We start from the raw sequence: 19,161 nt of genomic DNA on the forward strand, positions 1-19,161 counted from the left end.
CTGGAATTTCTTCCCACGCTTTGAAGCGTAATGTTAGAGGGTGAGTGGCCAAATCGCTCTGATTGCCGCACACAGCAGCTGAACAGAATGTGTGAGCCGCTTACTGTGCTTATGCTGGACTGCTCGCAGACAGCATGGACAGGCTGTTCTGTGAGTGACTTCCGATTGAGGTGAATGGGGAAAGAGTCACGCCTGTTAAGTGATACGCAAGCATAGTCACGGGCACGGGACTTGCATACAGAGAAGTGTTTGCTGGCCGTGTGACAGAGCGGGCAGAGAATGGGGGCCGCACGTATTCGTGAGCGCATTTATTGACTCTAACACTCGAGTGGTTCAGTAACCGCTTTTGAGTGTGCTCTGATGGGGACACGGAACGTGTAATGCTTGTGTGTAGAGGTGAACACTGGATTGTGGGCACATTTTCTACACATAAGGCTGGTCGTGTGACAGAGCGGCCAGAGAATGGGCGCCAGCACGGATTCGTGGGTGCGTTTATTAACCCTAACACTGGAGCGGTTCAGTAACCGCTTTATGTGAGTGTGCCGTGATAGGGCCACGGGATGTGTAATGCTTGTGTGTAGGGGTGAACACTGGATTGTGGGCACATTTTCTACACATAAGACATGTTTGCTCTCTGGTATGGACACGGGATGTGTAATGCTTGTGTGTAGAGGTGAACACTGGGTTGTGGGCACATTTTCTACACATATGGCATGCTTGCTCTTTACCAGATTTATTTGGGTCGCCGTGAAAACGGCGTTTGAGCGCAGGCAAGCGGGCGTTAACACCGGCTTGTTGGCTGCTGAATCTACCACTGTAGTAGCCTGAAGGAAGGGGACTGACAGGGGGCGAAGCTTTGACGGTGGTCTGGCCGCAGCGGGACTGATCCATCGTTTAGTCAACAAAGCTAGGAGGACTTCGGTTGTTCAGGTTTCAGCGCAATTCTAGTCCGAGGCCCGCGGGGGGGCGGCGGTCTGCGGCGGCTGTCTGAGCGCGATCGAGGGCGGCCGCCCTGTCGACGCTGAGAAGTCTGGCTTTGTTGAGCTGGGCGCTGTGAAGAGGCTCGTGCAGGAGGCTCACGTGGGCGGCCTGCAGAGGAGCTAGCGCGACGAGGCAGAAAGAGATTCATGGCTTGTGTGGCTTTTTGGACCTCTGAAAACCGGTCAATGATACCACTCACCGCGGAGCCGAAGAGACCGGATGGAGAGAGCGGTGCGTTGAGGAACGTAGAGCCCTCTGCTTCTCCCATGTCGGCTAGCGTTAGCCACAGATGTCTCTCGGTCACAGTCAGCGCGCCATGCACTTCCCTATAGCTTGGGCTGCAGCTTTGGTAGTGCGGAGGGCGAGGTCCGTAGCACTCCGTATGTCTGCAACCGCCTCTGGATGCCTGCTTTCCTCATCCCACTCCCGCAGAAGGTCCGCTTGGAGGATCTGTAGGACGGCCATAGAGTGCAGAGCAGATGCAGCTTGGCCGGGCGGCGGAATAGGCGCGCCAACACAGGCGGAAGTTGTTCTGCAGGCCTTAGACGGGAGCACTGGTTTAGACCGCCATCTCGCGGAGGGCGGGCAAAGGTGTGCTGCTACCGCATCCTCGACCGGAGGGATGGAAGCGTAGCCCTTCTCAGTGGCGCCGTCCACCGAAGAGAGGTGGAGACGTGGGATCGGACCCTGGCCGAGAAAGGCGCGTTCCATGATTTGGAAAGCTCGGCGTGGAGTTCCGGCAGGAAGGGAGCGGCCTGGGTAGCGGGTGCTGCGCGGCGACGGCTCTGTAGAAAGCAGCCGTCAAGTCTGTTGGGTGCCTGCTCAAGGGGCGGTGACCACTCGAGCCCGAGGCGGTCGACGGCCTGTGTGAGGAGGCGTGTTAGTTCCCCTTCGACTCCGGCGCGGGTCCTGCTGGATTCCTGGGCTGAGGAGGAGGCGTGTGAGCCTGACCACTCCTGCTGTCCGAAGCCATGATGGAACAGCCCTTATCCTCCGCTTCTTCATCCGAGATGGCAGCAGAGCAGCCGCCGGGCGGCAACTGCGCGTCCCGGTGGGCGGGAGGGTGAAGGCGATGCTCGAGGGATGGGCTCCGGCGAGGCAATCGCTTCTACCACTGTTTCCGGCAGCCTTTGAGAGCGGGCGCTTTTTCTGCGCGGCTGAACGGAAGGCGGCGCGGCGGCTTCGGTCCTGAGCGCTTCGAGTCGAGCCCGCAGGGTCGACATCGGCAGCTCCTCGCAGAGATCACATCCGCCTTCGGCGAGGGCGAGCTCTGCATGCCCCAGTCCCAGGCAGAGAGCGCAGATGATGTGACGGTCTCCGGTGCTGAGAGGAGCGCGGCATGAGGCGCAAGTGGAGCGAGGCATCTTAAAAAAGGCACTCGTACTCTTTTGTGAAGTTCTTTAAGAACTAGCTTGCTTTTAAAAAGGATACGGCGCCGGATGGCGTAGCTCGCAGGACGGCTGAAGGTGGCGAAGACGGCCGGCTTCTTCGAGTGCTGTCCACGCTTGCTTGATGCCCCTCGAACGGCGACGCGACTTCCGGTTCAGTGATGCGAAGAGCTTCGCTGAAGAGATAAAAATCAGGGTTCCAGCCTACGAACTACACTTATATGCACTCTAGTCACGCCCTTTTTGGCGGGCTTTGATGCAGTGAGCGCGCGGACGCCTCTCATTGGATGCGAGTTCACCCAAGCTCGTCTATAGGCTGCAGCAGTTGCCGCAGAGCAACCAATGAGCTCGCTAGCTAGCCCGCTCAAGGTCTGCAGCTGCCGCACTGCGTTGACAATGGATACAAAATTAAGGATAATTTTTTGGCTTCAATATCTCAGAAAAGATGAATCTTTCCCGTAGCGTAAGCTAGCTTACGCAATACGAGAGAACCTCTCGTAAGAGAACCCCTTGCCTGATAAAAAGTGATAAAGGTAACTGTAACTGTATATGCATGCATTTATTTGAACAAGAATGATTAGTTTAACAGGACACAGGCCTAATGACTTGAGTCACCTTTAGAATATCTCAATCATGGACAGTCAGAACAATAGGAAAATCTGTTAATTTATCCATAATTCATAGAACTTTTAATCCGTTCATACTAAATTATATGAAAGTTTACCATTGTTTTACTCTTGTTTAACATTGGCATTTGTAATGATAAGGCCATTACCACAGGTAAGACCATGGATGGCTCCTCATTACTGTGGTTCGATTAATGCAGATAGTCTTTTCTAAAAAACTAAAAGCCTAAACATACTATACTATTATACTAGAATGCTAATCAAATGGGTCACATAAGTCTTCATCTCTGCTGGTCGCCTGCCAGCCTGATATCGAGTCCAGACCAACTGAATCATGCAAGTTTTGCTCTGGAGCATGCTGACAGAGCATAAGAATGGTAAAAATGATGGAGTAACCCACCACTGCAGATTTCTAATTTCTAAGATTTCTAGAGGGAGTGAAAGTAAATTTGGCCTCTTCTCTCATCTGACAACCGTAATCCACCGCTCTGTATTTTTTGTGAAAAGTCCTGGAAACTTAATAATGGATTTTTTCATTTGCTGTTAGAGCAAATGTGTAAGCAAAAATAATATTTGCTCTGGTCTCCCATTCACCGCTATGGAAGCCTAACCTGCAATAGTTTACTTTCATGTTCCAAAAGCCAGAAAAGTCTTTTGTAAGCTCATTCTTACATCTCTAATTAAAAAAATAAATATCTTCTGACACAAACAAACACACACAGCATGACAGAATATTTGAGCGTGGTTCATTTGAGACTGCTGTTAGGAAGGATAACATTTATGCAGTGTGTATGTGTTTTGAGGTCGTACTCACATTTCTGAAGTCCAGTGTTCATCTGCGAGTGGGGGTGGAGTTGAAGGGAAAGATCACCTGGCCCTGGCAGACAGGCCAGCATCTCACACACACACACACACACACACACACACACACACACACACACACACACACACACACACACACACACACACACACACACACACACACACACACACACACTCACACACGCTCACACACATGCACACACTCCTAGAGCAACATGGGACACAGACTCCTCTTCACACTACAGGGGAAAAAAGAAAGAAAGAAAGACAGAGACATTAGATCTTCCCTTAGTACTTCAGAACTAATTTCAACAAAGTCCTAATCATGCATGGCATGTGAAATTGGTTTAAATTTATGCTGCATTGAGCTGATTTGCCCCTCTCACAGTAAAATCTCAATGGCCTAAAAATTCCTCTCATCATAACTGTATAATAAAGCTAAATCGCATATTCTATGGTCAAGGTCAGGTTATTTAAAGAGCACAATTAAAAACAACATCAGTTGACCAATGTGCTGTACAACAATTTCAAGTAAAAAAAAATATAAAAACATCCACAAAATAGCTAATTTACAACATGACATAAAATATAAGACAACAGGGACAATCTATCCAAAAGTTTTGAAAGTCAAAGCAATCATTGCTAAAACCTTTGTGAAATTTCCGTGGTCTGACTATTCTAAGCCACTAACATTAACAAATGTATTGCAAAAATACACACCGTATGTCTTGCATTGGTTGGGCAAACAGATAGTCCCACCCCCATACTCATGCTATTGGTTGAGTCAATGTTGCTATGTGAAGTTGATCGGCATGCTCAAACAAACAGAGCAATGTTTTGATAGCTCCACAGAGCTTGCACATCGTTACCCTTCTCTGGGAAATCAACCAACCAATAGATCACTTATAGTTGACTTGCAATAAGAGAAAGTATGTTAACATTGAAAAAATTACAAATTTCTGCTTTAAAAATTAAATATGATTGTGTGGTCTTACACAGAATTTTAATTTTCAGTGTGGACAGACAAATTACTTGGCATGTTTCACTTGGTTAGGACATTGTTAGGTTATGACTGAAAGCTGTCACGATAACTACAGAACTGAATATAGTCCAATAGACTTTATTCATAGCATCGCCATCTTTGATTTTTAATGGGAATGAAAAGGAGGCTGTGAGGGATAAACTTAACATCTCTTCAATGGGACACATGGACCAAAACCATATAAAGCTCCTAGATACCATAAGATTTTCCACAACTCATGATGTCTGGAGTTCATTGTCTACTGAATGTTCATAGAAAGATATTTTTCAATGTTTTGTCCACGGAACGATCCAAAAACACTTTAAACTGCAGTACAACCCATTGAAGAGACTGTACGTCAATCCCTCACATCCTCGTTGTCATTCCCATCAAAGATCAAAGATGGTACTGCTGTGAATAAGGTCTATATACAGCGTTAGACAGAAACAATTTTTATAAGGATCCTTCAATATATACACACACACACACACACACACACACACGCACGCACACACACACGCACACACACACTGATCAGCCACCACATTTAAACCACCAGCCTAATATTGTGTAGGTCCTCTAGAGTTTACTCAGAATGGTGCCAAAAACAAAAAACATCCAGTGAGTGGCAGTTCTGCAGACAGAAACGCCTTGTTACTAAGAGTGGTCAACATAGAATGGCCAGACTGGTTTGAACTGACAAAATCTACGGTAACTCAGATAACCGCAACATTTTCCCCAAGAGCCAAAAATTGTTTGCACAGTACTGTGTGTGTATGTGTGTATATATATATATATATATATATATACACACACACTCACCTAAAGGATTATTAGGAACACCATACTAATACTGTGTTTGACCCCCTTTCGCCTTCAGAACTGCCTTCATTCTACGTGGCATTGATTCAACAAGGTGCTGAAAGCATTCTTTAGAAATGTTGGCCCATATTGATAGGATAGCATCTTGCAGTTGATGGAGATTTGTGGGATGTACATCCAGGGCACGAAGCTCCCGTTCCACCACATCCCAAAGATGCTCTATTGGGTTGAGATCTGGTGACTGTGGGGGCCATTTTAGTACAGTGAACTCATTGTCATGTTCAAGAAACCAATTTGAAATGATTCGAGCTTTGTGACATGGTGCATTATCCTGCTGGAAGTAGCCATCACAGGATGGGTACATGGTGGCCATAAAGGGATGGACATGGTCAGAAACAATGCTCAGGTAGGCTGTGGCATTTAAACGATGCCCAATTGGCACTAAGGGGCCTAAAGTGTGCCAAGAAAACATCCCCACACCATTACACCACCACCACCAGCCTGCACAGTGGTAACAAGGCATGATGGATCCATGTTCTCATTCTGTTTATGCCAAATTCTGACTCTACCATCTGAATGTCTCAACAAAAATCGAGACTCATCAGACCAGGCAACATTTTTCCAGTCTTCAACTGTCCAATTTTGGTGAGCTCTTGCAAATTGTAGCCTCTTTTTCCTATTTGTAGTGGAGATGAGTGGTACCCGGTGGGGTCTTCTGCTGTTGTAGCCCATCCGCCTCAAGGTTGTGCATGTTGTGGCTTCACAAATGCTTTGCTGCATACCTCGGTTGTAACGAGTGGTTATTTCAGGCAAAGTTGCTCTTCTATTAGCTTGAATCAGTCAGCCCATTCTCCTCTGACCTCTAGCATCAACAAGGCATTTTCAGCCCACAGGACTGCCGCATACTGGATGTTTTTCCCTTTTCACACCATTCTTTGTAAACCCTAGAAATGGTTGTGCGTGAAAATCCCAGTAACTGAGCAGATTGTGAAATACTCAGACCAGCCCGTCTGGCACCAACAACCATGCCACGCTCAAAATTGCTTAAATCACCTTTCTTTCCCATTCTGACATTCAGTTTGGAGTTCAGGAGATTGTCTTGACCAGGACCACACCCCTAAATGCATTGAAGCAACTGCCATGTGATTGGTTGATTAGATAATTGCATTAATGAGAAATTGAACAGGTGTTCCTAATAATCCTTTAGGTGAGTGTAATATATATATATATATAAATTAAACTTGCTATAATTATTACTATAAATTATTACAAGTGATTAAAAAAATAGTAAATTAAACCAACATTAAAAATATACATTTGATTAAAAGTCTTTAATTTCGGTCAGGTCATTCTGTTTTTGCATTATTGAATCGATTTTATTTTCAGCACTCTAACATACTTGAGGATTTTCTAAATAAATCAATTAAAATATCTCGTTTACCCTCATTTAATATAAAAAAGGGGCACTGCATCTTTTCACAACAGGAGCAATGAGACAATTACCATCTGTCAGTTTGACATGCACATTTTCAGTGAATTCATTAAAACTCAGCAAGTCTTTTTCTCAAGTGTGTCATGACGAATGCACCCAAACATTATCTCAAATTAGTGTTTGAGGGTTATTTCACACAAATTTATGTGAAGAACTAAATGGCAAACAGTTCTGTCATTTAAAAAGAGATTCTAAATAAAAAGATTAAAAAAAAAGTTATGATAGCTGCAAGGGATGGATTAACATCAATCAATCAAGTCAGAGTTAGGACATCAGGATATCAAAATATCCTCCTTTAAACTCCTTCATAACATTCAGCTCTGTTTCCATCAATCGAGCAGTGCAAAGCAAACCCCTCACGTACCTTTCCATGCCAATCTTACGGCAGCAGGCAAACTTAATGTCAACTCTGCCTGGCATGTTTGATGTTAAATTGAAGTTCAGAGTCCTCTGACTGTCCCCCAGGCATTTAATCTCTCTCTCCCTCTTCTCACCTCCACATTCTCTGCCCACCCTCTCGGATGAGTACTGTGATTTAAGGTGACTTTTTAAAGTTCACATGTTAAATTTCACATTTCAATTTTTGACTTTGGAGAATCAGACCACAGTGAACATAAGAGAACACATACATTTGTTTTACCCTGGTTCTAATGTTGATAAACCTGGATTATTCTAAATGAAAGTGTGTGCCAGGAGTTACTAATTAGCATAATATCTGCCCAAATTATCTGCATATAAGGGCTTTCCACACCTCACCTGTGCACTTACGCTCTCGAAAGAGGCACTCCACTCACGTCTGAGAGCTGAGAGCACATGCAGAAAAAAATAAAGCAAAGTGTGCCTGTCAAAACTAGTTCAAACACCACAGACAGACAAACAGACAGAGACAGACATTTACAAAGGTTTGCACACAAAAACTTTTGTAAATAAGATGCAGTGAGTATGTCTGAGTGTTCCCTATGTATGTTTTGAAACTAAAGAGGAGTATATTTGTGCAAATCCACACACACAGTATGTGAGGCATGAGCCTCAATGTGTTGAGTATGATGGCGAGGGTCGTTTCACCCCCTGACACAGACAGCACAAGGAGAAACAGCAGCAAATGATGGCTGGTCATTTGTGGTGAACATGTTTTCTTGGATTGAATTCAGCCGTGCACTACACCCACCGACACAAGAAACAACCACGGTTTTAAAATATGTATAACCATACAAATAGTTCAGAAAACCTTGACAGCCCTTGCAAAATTGGGAGTTCATTGCAAATTTGCCGCAACTTGCCCATTGTTGCCAAAGGTTTGCCACAGGTTCACCACTAGCGGTGAAGAGCTGCAAACTTCTGGCAAACATTTGCGGTGAATCACATTCACATTTGTATGTGAAAATAACGAGTGGCAAATTTGACGCTAGTTTGCCAGAATTCTACATCTTTCGTAAGGAAGGGCAGTACACGACCACCCATTCAAAACAGAGAGAGACAGGGTGAGAGAGAGAGAGAGAGAGAAGGAGAGTTAGGCCATGTCCACAATAATAAGTTTTCGTTTGAAAATGCATTTTTTTCCCCCTACATTTTGGCCTTCTGTCCACACTGTTAAAGCATTTTTGTCAGTGAAAACTGAGCTTTTTGAAATGCTCTCCCAAGTAGATACATCTGAAAAACGGCGTATTTGCATTGTTGCGTGGACTGGGAAAACTAATATATCTAAAAACTATGACGTATTTGTTGTCATGTGATGCAGTAATGTGATTCATTCAACCAAAACAATCAAGATGGGGGCCAGTGTTATGCACTGTTGTGCCTGATATTCACTTTGATAGCACTGTAAAAGATAAATGATACTTTGTACAACCATTCACATTGCATTCCTTTAAAGGCGATGGGAAGTTCACAAAGAATTGGTGTGCGGTGTCGTAATACGAGGACAACTGCATTTCAGACTGTGAATTTTCACATGTGCAGTAAGGGGATTTAAGTGTTTTCATACATTTCAGTGTGGACAAATGTTATGACTGCAGCTAATTAAATACACAAATACACAATGAAACAGCAGAGCTTGATACAAACATATTCGGTTTCTCATTCTCATCTATACCTGTGGAAAGGCAAGGTAGAGACCTATAGTTTTCATTCCCCAACTCTCCTTCATTCTATCCCTCCCTCACTCTCCACTGATGATGTCATTCATCTGTATCTCTTGTCCACATTCTTTGATTTATCCTCTAGCAGGATGCACTGCTTGCTTAACTATATTATGAGTGCTGATATAACTGAAAGACAAATCCTATGAAAATATATATAAAATATATAATTCTATTAAAATGAAGTTAATTAGGTGGAAAAATCTGAATTTGCTTAAGACACCAAGATGAACATGGCACATCCCTGATCGTTATGCAACTAGCATAGCGATCTCTAGCCCCATTCAATCCAGATTGTGAGCTCTCAGTTTGGTTAAAATATAAAATTATTTTGCCATTGGGCTATAAATTCAGAAAGGGGCTGCTCCACTGCCAAAATTCCCAGGAAACACTGGCAACAAAACACAACTATACAGTCCTATACAGTCTACAACCAACTGTACAGAAGTCCCATCAGAATAGTCAATAGTGAAAATGTACAAAGTTAAACATACACTCACCTAAAGGATTATTAGGAACACCTGTTCAATTTCTCATTAATGCAATTATCTAATCAACCAACCACATGGCAGTTGCTTCAATGCATTTAGGGGTGTGGTCCTGGTCAAGACAATCTCCTGAACTCCAAACTGAATGTCAGAATGGGAAAGAAAGGTGATTTAAGCAATTTTGAGCGTGGCATGGTTGTTGGTGCCAGAAGGGCCGGTCTGAGTATTTCACAATCTGCTCAGTTACTGGGATTTTCACGCACAACCATTTCTAGGGTTTACAAAGAATGGTGTGAAAAGGGAAAAACATCCAGTATGCGGCAGTCCTGTGGGCGAAAATGTCTTATTGATGCTAGAGGTCAGAGGAGAATGGGCCGACTGATTCAAGCTGATAGAAGAGCAACTTTGCCTGAAATAACCACTCATTACAACCGAGGTATGCAGCAAAGCATTTGTGAAGCCACAACATGCACAACCTTGAGGCGGATGGGCTACAACAGCAGAAGACCCCACCGGGTACCACTCATCTCCACTACAAATAGGAATAAGAGGCTACAATTTGCAAGAGCTCACCAAAATTGGACAGTTGAAGACTGGAAAAATGTTGCCTGGTCTGATGAGTCTCGATTTCTGTTGAGACATTCAGATGGTAGAGTCAGAATTTGGCATAAACAGAATGAGAACATGGATCCATCATGCCTTGTTACCACTGTGCAGGCTGGTGGTGGTGGTGTAATGGTGTGGGGGATGTTTTCTTGGCACACTTTAGGCCCCTTAGTGCCAATTGGGCATCGTTTAAATGCCACGGCCTACCTGAGCATTGTTTCTGACCATGTCCATCCCTTTATGGCCACCATGTACCCATCCTCTGATGACTACTTCCAGCAGGATAATGCACCATGTCACAAAGCTCGAATCATTTCAAATTGGTTTCTTGAACATGACAATGAGTTCACTGTACTAAAATGGCCCCCACAGTCACCAGATCTCAACCCAATAGAGCATCTTTGGGATGTGGTGGAACGGAGCTCGTGCCCTGGATGTGCATCCCACAAATCTCCATCAACTGCAAGATGCTATCCTATCAATATGGGCCAACATTTCTAAAGAATGCTTTCAGCACCTTGTTGAATCAATGCCACGTAGAATGAAGGCAGTTCTGAAGGCGAAAGGGGGTCAAACACAGTATTAGTATGGTGTTCCTAATAATCCTTTAGGTGAGTGTACACACCTTTGTCATATCAGAGCTGGAGGGAAAAAAAAATATTACACACGCCATCCCATCCATACAGATGAAGAGTGAAAGTGATTTTGGATTCAAGCTACTAGGGATGTTTAGGTCAAACCAAATCTGATAAAAGTCTCATTTCTCTTTCTTTGTGTTCATGGGAGGATCGAATGAGGGAGTATATGGGAGAAGAAAGGATAGAGGGAGGAAAGTGGAGTGGAAATGAGCTATATAGAAAATGATTTTGGTAAGCTATAATCAGGCTCTGATGGGGCTGTGCTCCGGAGCTCAGACAATCTGCCTATACTGTCCTTTACACTCAGAAAAAACACAAGCTACTTACACTCAAATATACAAATACAATAGAGAGAGAAATTCAATGTATACTTGCAAGTAGATTTTACCAGCAAAACAAAAAGCAATCAAATCGAACTTGTGATTATCATTTATGAGCTCTACAGAGGATGATGTTGGGTGGGTGAGGGCTTCCATTCTTTATTTTTAAAAAAGAGTATCTTTACCCTTGAATACAAGAGCGACTCAATAGGAGGGAGAGACAGAAAGAGACGCTTGTTGTATAAAAAACATTCACATCAGTGTGGCACGTTTAGAGCATCAATTTAAGCAGCGAGCAGCAGCCTGAATAGATTTAGCTTTTGTTGCATTTTGAGGCCACACAGGCATGTCGCTGTCAGTGTTGACTAAAGCACATCCCAGAGCATTAAGCTCTCACATGCTTTTTATTTTTGCAGTAGCCACAGAGACCACATCATTTTGTTAGAGTTTTGTTATTCTAGTAGGCAGGGTGTCATCTTTAAGCTAGTTACTGTGTGCGTGTGTGTGTGTCACAGATATTAGCTTGTATTATGTTACCAGTGTGAGAGAATGGAGTGGCAAAGACGCTAAAAGGCTGTGAGTGAAGGTGAGAAAAAAACAGGCACAGCAGCTGACAGAACGAAAGAAAGAATGAAAGAAAACAAGACAGAGACAGAAAGACAGGGTGGGTGAGGAAAGAAAGAAAGAAAGAAAAAATAAAGTGTTTATTATTGAAACTTTAAGGAATAATCTGGGTTAAATTCAAGTCAAGCACAATCGACAGCAATTGTGGTATGATTGCAACAAAAATTAATGTTGACTTGCCTAAATAAAATGAATAAATCTGGTTTACAGTGAGGCACTGCAATTTTTAAACTTTAAAACACTCACTTTTTCAAAAGTATAGCCACAAGTCAATCTGAATGTCAACGTGATTTTAATGTGAAAAAAAAAACAAATCACTAATTAACCTTTTCTGCGTAAAGTTAAAGACAATGTAATGCCAACAAACCCTAAAATGACAGTAAAAATGTCAAAATAACCTTTTTTTTTTTTTTTTACAGCGTAAATAATACACATGTTTTAACAGAAGATTTAATTTAAGTGATTTTATAAAATTTTAAGCTTCACATTTCTGTTTAAACCCTCGAAAAATTGGCCACATTCACTTTCATTGTAAGTGCCTCACTCTAACCTCGATATTTGCTTTTTTTTTTTTAAAGAGGGATGAGTTGAAATACATTTTTGTGGTAATCAACATTGCCACAAATACTGTCGATTAAGCTTAACTGGAACATTCCTTTAAAACAGAGAGATATTGGGATGGGTAATAGACCAGTGGTTATCTGAAAGAAAACCCTGAAGTCATTTATTTTCAGTCTAATTCTAACAGGTAAAGGACAGGCGAGGAGGAGGTGGGAACCGGCTGAACAGTAAACATAATGTTTAATGATAAAACTCAACATAAAACAAATATAAACAAACATAGACACACATGCAGATCCCGAACTGGCGTCACCGGTTGACCTTTATCTCGTTCTCCCACTGATCAACATCCTCCTCCTTCTCCTCCTCGTCACACCCCTCACCAGCCCGATTCAGACCGGGGCGCCACAGGTCTGACTAACTCCCTCCCCATCTCTGTAGAGGAGATGCTGCCCTTCCAGCTGCTCTGTCAGCCAGTGGTCCACCTTGCCTCCTGCGAACCTGGGGGAAACGAGGGAGGTGTTGGGAGGGGGAAAGGGCTAGCTGCTACCCTGGTGGAGGGCAGCGTCGAGGAGACAGCGCATCCCTCCCACCTCCTGGGTTCCGGCACCACTGTAACAGGTAAAGGTGGGCAAGGAGGAGACGGGAACCGGCTGAACAGTCAACATAAAGGTTTAATGATATAAATGAACTTAAAACAACATAAAACATAAACGAACACAGACACACATGCAGCACGGCCGCGTACATCTCTTTCTCTCCCAGCGACTTAAAAAAAAATATATATATTTTAAATGTTTTTATGATTATTCATCCATGTTGTTCATCACATCTGTTGCACGGAGTATGCACAAACTGCTGATGCCAATTGTAGTCAGATTAATGGTTTTATATGTTGGCCGAAGCTGAGCTGTAATCACATATCCAGGTTGGTTAGACCAATTTCACAGTCAGTCTTAAATACCAAAATATTGTTTTAGTATGAATGAAATAAAACTTTTTAAAGTACATGTAAAATTACTGAATAAGAGTTTACCATTTTTGACGACATGAGCAACAGCGACTATAAGCGCTATAATACCTCCAGCAAGCAAATCGCTGTCGATTTGAAAGGGGAAAATCACTGAAAATTAATGACTTCCAGTCCCTTTGTTGCTCCAAATTGCTGTATGTGTGAACCCCTCTTCAGAGACCGACTGAGAGCCTTAGACATTTCTACTGATGATTCTTCAGCCGCTGAACATAAAGTGTGAGCACAGCAGAAAGTGAGTGATCTGTGGGTGTGCAAAAGTGCAAACAAATGTGTGGAAAAATCAGAAGAGTGAATATGAGTAAGCGTGAGTTTTTATGTGTGACAGAAAAAGCACGATTGATCGAGCTAGTAACTAAGCTTCAGGGCAAGTTATACAATTACACTATATACAGTGAGGAAAATAAGTATTTGAACACCCTGCTATTTTGCAAGTTCTCCCACTTAGAAAACATGGAGGGGTCTAAAATTGTCATCGTAGGTGCATGTCCACTGTGAGAGACATAATCTAAAAAAAAAAATCCAGAAATCACAATGTATGATTTTTTAACTATTTATTTGTATGATACAGCTGCAAATAAGTATTTGAACACCTGTCTATCAGCTAGAATTCTGACCCTCAAAGACCTGTTAGTCCGCCTTTAAAATGTCCACCTCCACTCCATTTATTATCCTAAATTAGAAGCACCTATTTGAGGTCATTAGGTGCATAAAGACACCTGTCCACCCCATACAATCAGTAAGAATCCAACTACTAACATGACCAAGACCAAAGAGCTGTCCAAAGACACTAGAGACAAAATTGTACACCTCCACAAGGCTGGAAAGGGCTACGGGAAATTGCCAAGCAGCTTGGTGAAAAAAGGTCCACTGTTGGAGCAATCATTAGAAAATGGAAGAAGCTAAACATGACTGTCAATCTCCCTCGGACTGGGGCTCCATGCAAGATCTCACCTCGTGTGGTCTCAATGATCCTAAGAAAGGTGAGAAATCAGCCCAGAACTACACGGAAGGAGCTGGTCAATGACCTGAAAAGAGCTGGGACCACCGCTTCCAAGGTTACTGTTGGTAATACACTAAGACGCCATGGTTTGAAATCATGCATGGCACGGAAGGTTCCCGTGCTTAAACCAACACATGTCAAGGCCCGTCTTAAGTTTGCCAATGACCATTTGGATGATCCAGAGGAGTCATGGGAGAAAGTCATGTGGTCAGATGAGACCAAAATAGAACTTTTTGGTCATAATTCCACTAACCGTGTTTGGAGGAAGAAGAATGATGAGTACCATCCCAAGAACACCATCCCTACTGTGAAGCATGGGGGTGGTAGCATCATGCTTTGGGGGTGTTTTTCTGCACATGGGACAGGGCGACTGCACTGTATTAAGGAGAGGATGACCGGGCCATGTATTGCGAGATTTTGGGGAACAACCTCCTTCCCTCAGTTAGAGCATTGAAGATGGGTCGAGGCTGGGTCTTCCAACATGACAATGACCGAATCACACAGCCAGGATAACCAAGGAGTGGCTCTGTAAGAAGCATATCAAGGTTCTGGCGTGGCCTAGCCAGTCTCCAGACCTAAACCCAATAGAGAATCTTTGGAGGGAGCTCAAACTCCGTGTTTCTCAGCGACAGCCCAGAAACCTGACTGATCTAGAGAAGATCTGTGTGGAGGAGTGGGCCAAAATCCCTCCTGCAGTGTGTGCAAACCTGGTGAAAAACTAGAGGAAACGTTTGACCTCTGTAATTGCAAACAAAGGCTACTGTACCAAATATTAACATTGATTTTCTCAGGTGTTCAAATACTTATTTGCAGCTGTATCATACAAATAAATAGTTAAAAAATCATACATTGTGATTTCTGGATTTTTTTTTTAGATTATGTCTCTCACAGTGGACATGCACCTACGATGACAATTTCAGACCCCTCCATGATTTCTAAGTGGGAGAACTTGCAAAATAGCAGGGTGTTCAAATACTTATTTTCCTCACTGTATGTATCCAATTCAATAATACACATTCTGAATCCCATTTTCAAACGCATGGAAAAAGCACCTAGAAACACCAATATGTAGTAGGACTCATATACAAGTGTTTGTTTACCACATACTGCGAGGTGTGAACAATGAACCAAGGCAAACTCTGTCCAAATGAAAAGGTGTTGAAGCTCTCTGTATTTTCTTTTTATTATATCAGGACCTGCCTGAGCAAGACTGTGTGTAATGTGAAGCCCAACATCAGTGACAAAAAGGAGAATAATAAGGCCCCAGCACACTTCTTTCTTCGTTCAGAGGTAAAGAGAAGTTCAAAACAGCTGTGCAAAGACATGGTTGCGTCTCAACCAGCTCCCTATTTCAGTAGGGCACTGATCATGGAGTCAGCAGGAATCACGTGATGCGAGGAGAAAGATGGCACTTAAGATCATAGGGTCCTGAGTTGCCTCAATATGACGAAAGTGCTTCTCAAGCAGTAAGCCAGACAAAGAGACTGATGTGTCACAATGATATGGGGGTCATCGAAGATATTCATCAAAATACAACTTCTGTGGAGACCAAGTTATCTGCTCTTATCACGAGAATTGATGATGTCAAATAGCGAGTGGAATTCCTTGAGGAAGCAGAGAGGGAATTTCTAGCACACCCGTCAGCGACTAAAAGTACATTTGAAAGATAAAGTGGAGGACAATGCAACAATCTTTGCTTTAATGGAATCCCTGAGGGAAAGGAAACTGGAAGCATGATTAAGTTCATGGGGGAATTGATTTCTACGCTAATCGTCACGACAAGAAAGACGCAACTTAAACGGGAGAAATGCCGAAAAGCCCTGCATATTTATAGTTTTTATAATTTTATAAAAATGTATGCTCAAGATTGGAGACTAGCGAGGGATTCAAGCGCTTCGTCTGCCCGAAGGAAGCTCTGAAGTACGTCAAGGAAATGGAACAGAAACTTATTTTATTATTATTATTTATTTTTCCCTTTTCCATGACTTGAGAAAATTCATGAATTCAAATTAACACTCAAGAGCACACTCATTGCTGGTTCTGTTATTGACAGAGATCTTGTTCATATGTTAATGGTTTTGATGATTGTGCACATTTGGCAGCGATGGTGTGAAATAGATTTTGCAGTCCGTTAACCTGCGAGTCAAGGACCGTCAAGTTTTTGTTGAACGATCATTTATGTGTAATGAGTAGACAACTGTGCACACTATTCTTGTTCAAGCACACTTTGTTTCTTTAAGAAAGGGGTTGGGATGTCAGTGTCAAAATGTTATCATTAGTACATCTCAAGATTTGATAGCTAATTTTTTTATTATTATGCTTTTTGAAAATTGACATGGTATGGTCTCACCATATGGAATGTTAATGGTTAGGCCATAAAATTTAAAGAAGGTAAGGCCTAAACTAAGGGCTGAAAAGTGTGATGTGGTTTTTCTGCAAGAAACACACCTGTCCCAGAAGGAAGCAGAAAAGATGGTTGGGGGTTGGGTCGGAAAGGTGCTTTACAGTGTTGGTACTAGTAAGAGTAGGGGTGTTATAAACACTTGTGAACAAAAATGTACATTTTAAATGCATCAAGCAACTGAAAGATAAAGGAGGGAGAATTCTTATTTTAGTGGCAGAAATGGAGGCGCAGAATATAATATTGGCTAATGTTTATGCACCAAATGGTGATGACCCTGCTTTCTTTGTAAATTTGGAGGATATGCTAATTGCAGCTGGAGAGTATGATATTATCTTAGGTGTAGATTTAAATGTGGTGTCGGACCCAGTGCTTGACTAGAGCAGAGATATGAGGGGTAAAACCCCCAAAGCTAGTTTAAAATTAAAATATATGTGTAAGGCTTTTGTGTTAGTAGATATATGGCGGCTTTTAAACCCGGCTGGGTGGGATTATACATTCTATTCATCACCACATAAGATTTATTCTAGAATTGACTATTATTTGATATCAAAATCTCTTGTTAATTGCTCTGCTTCATAGTGCTATTGGTACCATTATTATATCAGATCATGCCTGGGTATGTTTTGAAATGATTCCACATAAGGAAAGAAAACAAACCTATAGATGAGATTTAATTCTTCCCATCTACAGAGCCCTGAGTTCAAGAAGGCATTGAGAAGTCAAATAAAGATTTATAAGAAGACAAACCTTGCATCTGTGTCCTCGGCAGGAGTTGCTTGGGAGGCATTGAAGGCAGTTTTAAGGGGCTACATTATTCAATATGCATCATATATTAAAACATTTTACATTAGAGATCTAGCTAACCGATAAAGAGATATCAAAATGGGTAAATTTTATATGAAGGAAAAAAAAAAAAAAAAATTCACACTTGAGGGACTGAGAGATTTAACACAATTAAAATATAAGTGCAATGCTATACTATCCAAGAAGGTTGTGTTTGGGCTATTTAGTGCAAGGCAGAGATTTTTGGAATCTGGTGACAAAATGGGTAAGTTTCTGGCAAGCTATATTAAATGTAGTTGATGTCCACTTTAATTCCTACTATTCAGACTAATAAAGGAGTGGTTGTTACTCAGTCAGAAGATATTAATGATGTCTTTAAAAAAAAAAATCTATATTGACACCAAATCTATACAACCACCTGTGACTTTTTGGATTCGTTCAATTTACCTAAATTGACAGATGAGCAGAAACAGGAACTAGATTCCCAAATAACATTAGATGAAATTGCTGAAGTTATTAGGACCTTGCCCTCCTCTAAGTCTCTGGAACCGGACGGCTTTATTGCAGAGTTTTTTTAAGTGTTATTCTGCTGAGGTGTCACCGTTACTACTTTATATGTACAATGAGGCATTTTCTGGGGTTTCAGTAGGGGGATCAGTTCATTAATTGATTCTTTATGCAGATGACATACTGCTGTTTGATTCTGAGCCACAAAAATCAGTGTAATTTTTGTTAGAGATTATAAATTAATTTTCAAAATTTTCAGGTTATAATGTTAATTGGTCTAAATCTAAATCAAGCTCTCCCTTTGACAGCTTACTGCCCAACTTCTTTTTTCAACTTGCCCTATTTCAGTGGTCAATACAGGATGTCCGGTATCATGGTATTCCACCAAAACTTACTGTCTTAGTGAGGGTTAATTTTGAGCCACTGTTACAGAAAATGTTGGTCATTGCTTAATTTGTCTCTTTGAGGAAAGGTAAATGTTCTCAAAATGAACTCCAAAGATTCACTAACTACTTCAATTGATTCCAATAGAAATTCCATATTTTAAGCCATTTGATAGGTTAACAAGTTTGCAGTGTCTTCGTTTGCATATTGTTAAGTTACAACAGCCGGTTGATATAGGTGGACTGGGGCTCCCTAAACTTTTTTAGGGATCAATGAGACATTTGGCTCATTGATCCCTTCCTTCTGAGAGGACCCCCACCACTAGGGTTGGGTAGGGGGGGAGGGAGCTTTATATAACGTTTATGTATGTAAAATGATAACATATTGAATTGCTGGTTGGAAAAATAAACATTATAAATCACAAAAAAAGATAAGGAGTTAGCCATTTATAGGGCACAATCGCAAATCCCCACAATGCACCATAAAAACCAGGGAGAATCGCTCCTCCCCAAGTTCCCTTACT

General features: G+C 42.2%; 1 protein-coding gene across 2 annotated transcripts in view; it reads right to left on the reverse strand.

Moving 5' to 3' along the window:
- Nucleotides 1-19,161, reverse strand: part of LOC127635247 (protein FAM222B-like) — an 84,555-nt gene that overhangs the window by 25,514 nt on the left and 39,880 nt on the right. For both annotated transcript variants that reach the window (XM_052115164.1, XM_052115156.1), the window contains exon 2: nt 3,810-4,056. In XM_052115164.1, the coding sequence (XP_051971124.1) occupies nt 3,810-3,891 (82 nt within the window). In that variant the 5' untranslated portion in view covers nt 3,892-4,056. The remainder of the gene's footprint in view (nt 1-3,809; nt 4,057-19,161) is intronic.

This window comes from Xyrauchen texanus, chromosome 4, assembly GCF_025860055.1.
Source record: "Xyrauchen texanus isolate HMW12.3.18 chromosome 4, RBS_HiC_50CHRs, whole genome shotgun sequence".
NCBI classification, from domain to species: Eukaryota; Metazoa; Chordata; class Actinopteri; order Cypriniformes; family Catostomidae; genus Xyrauchen; species Xyrauchen texanus.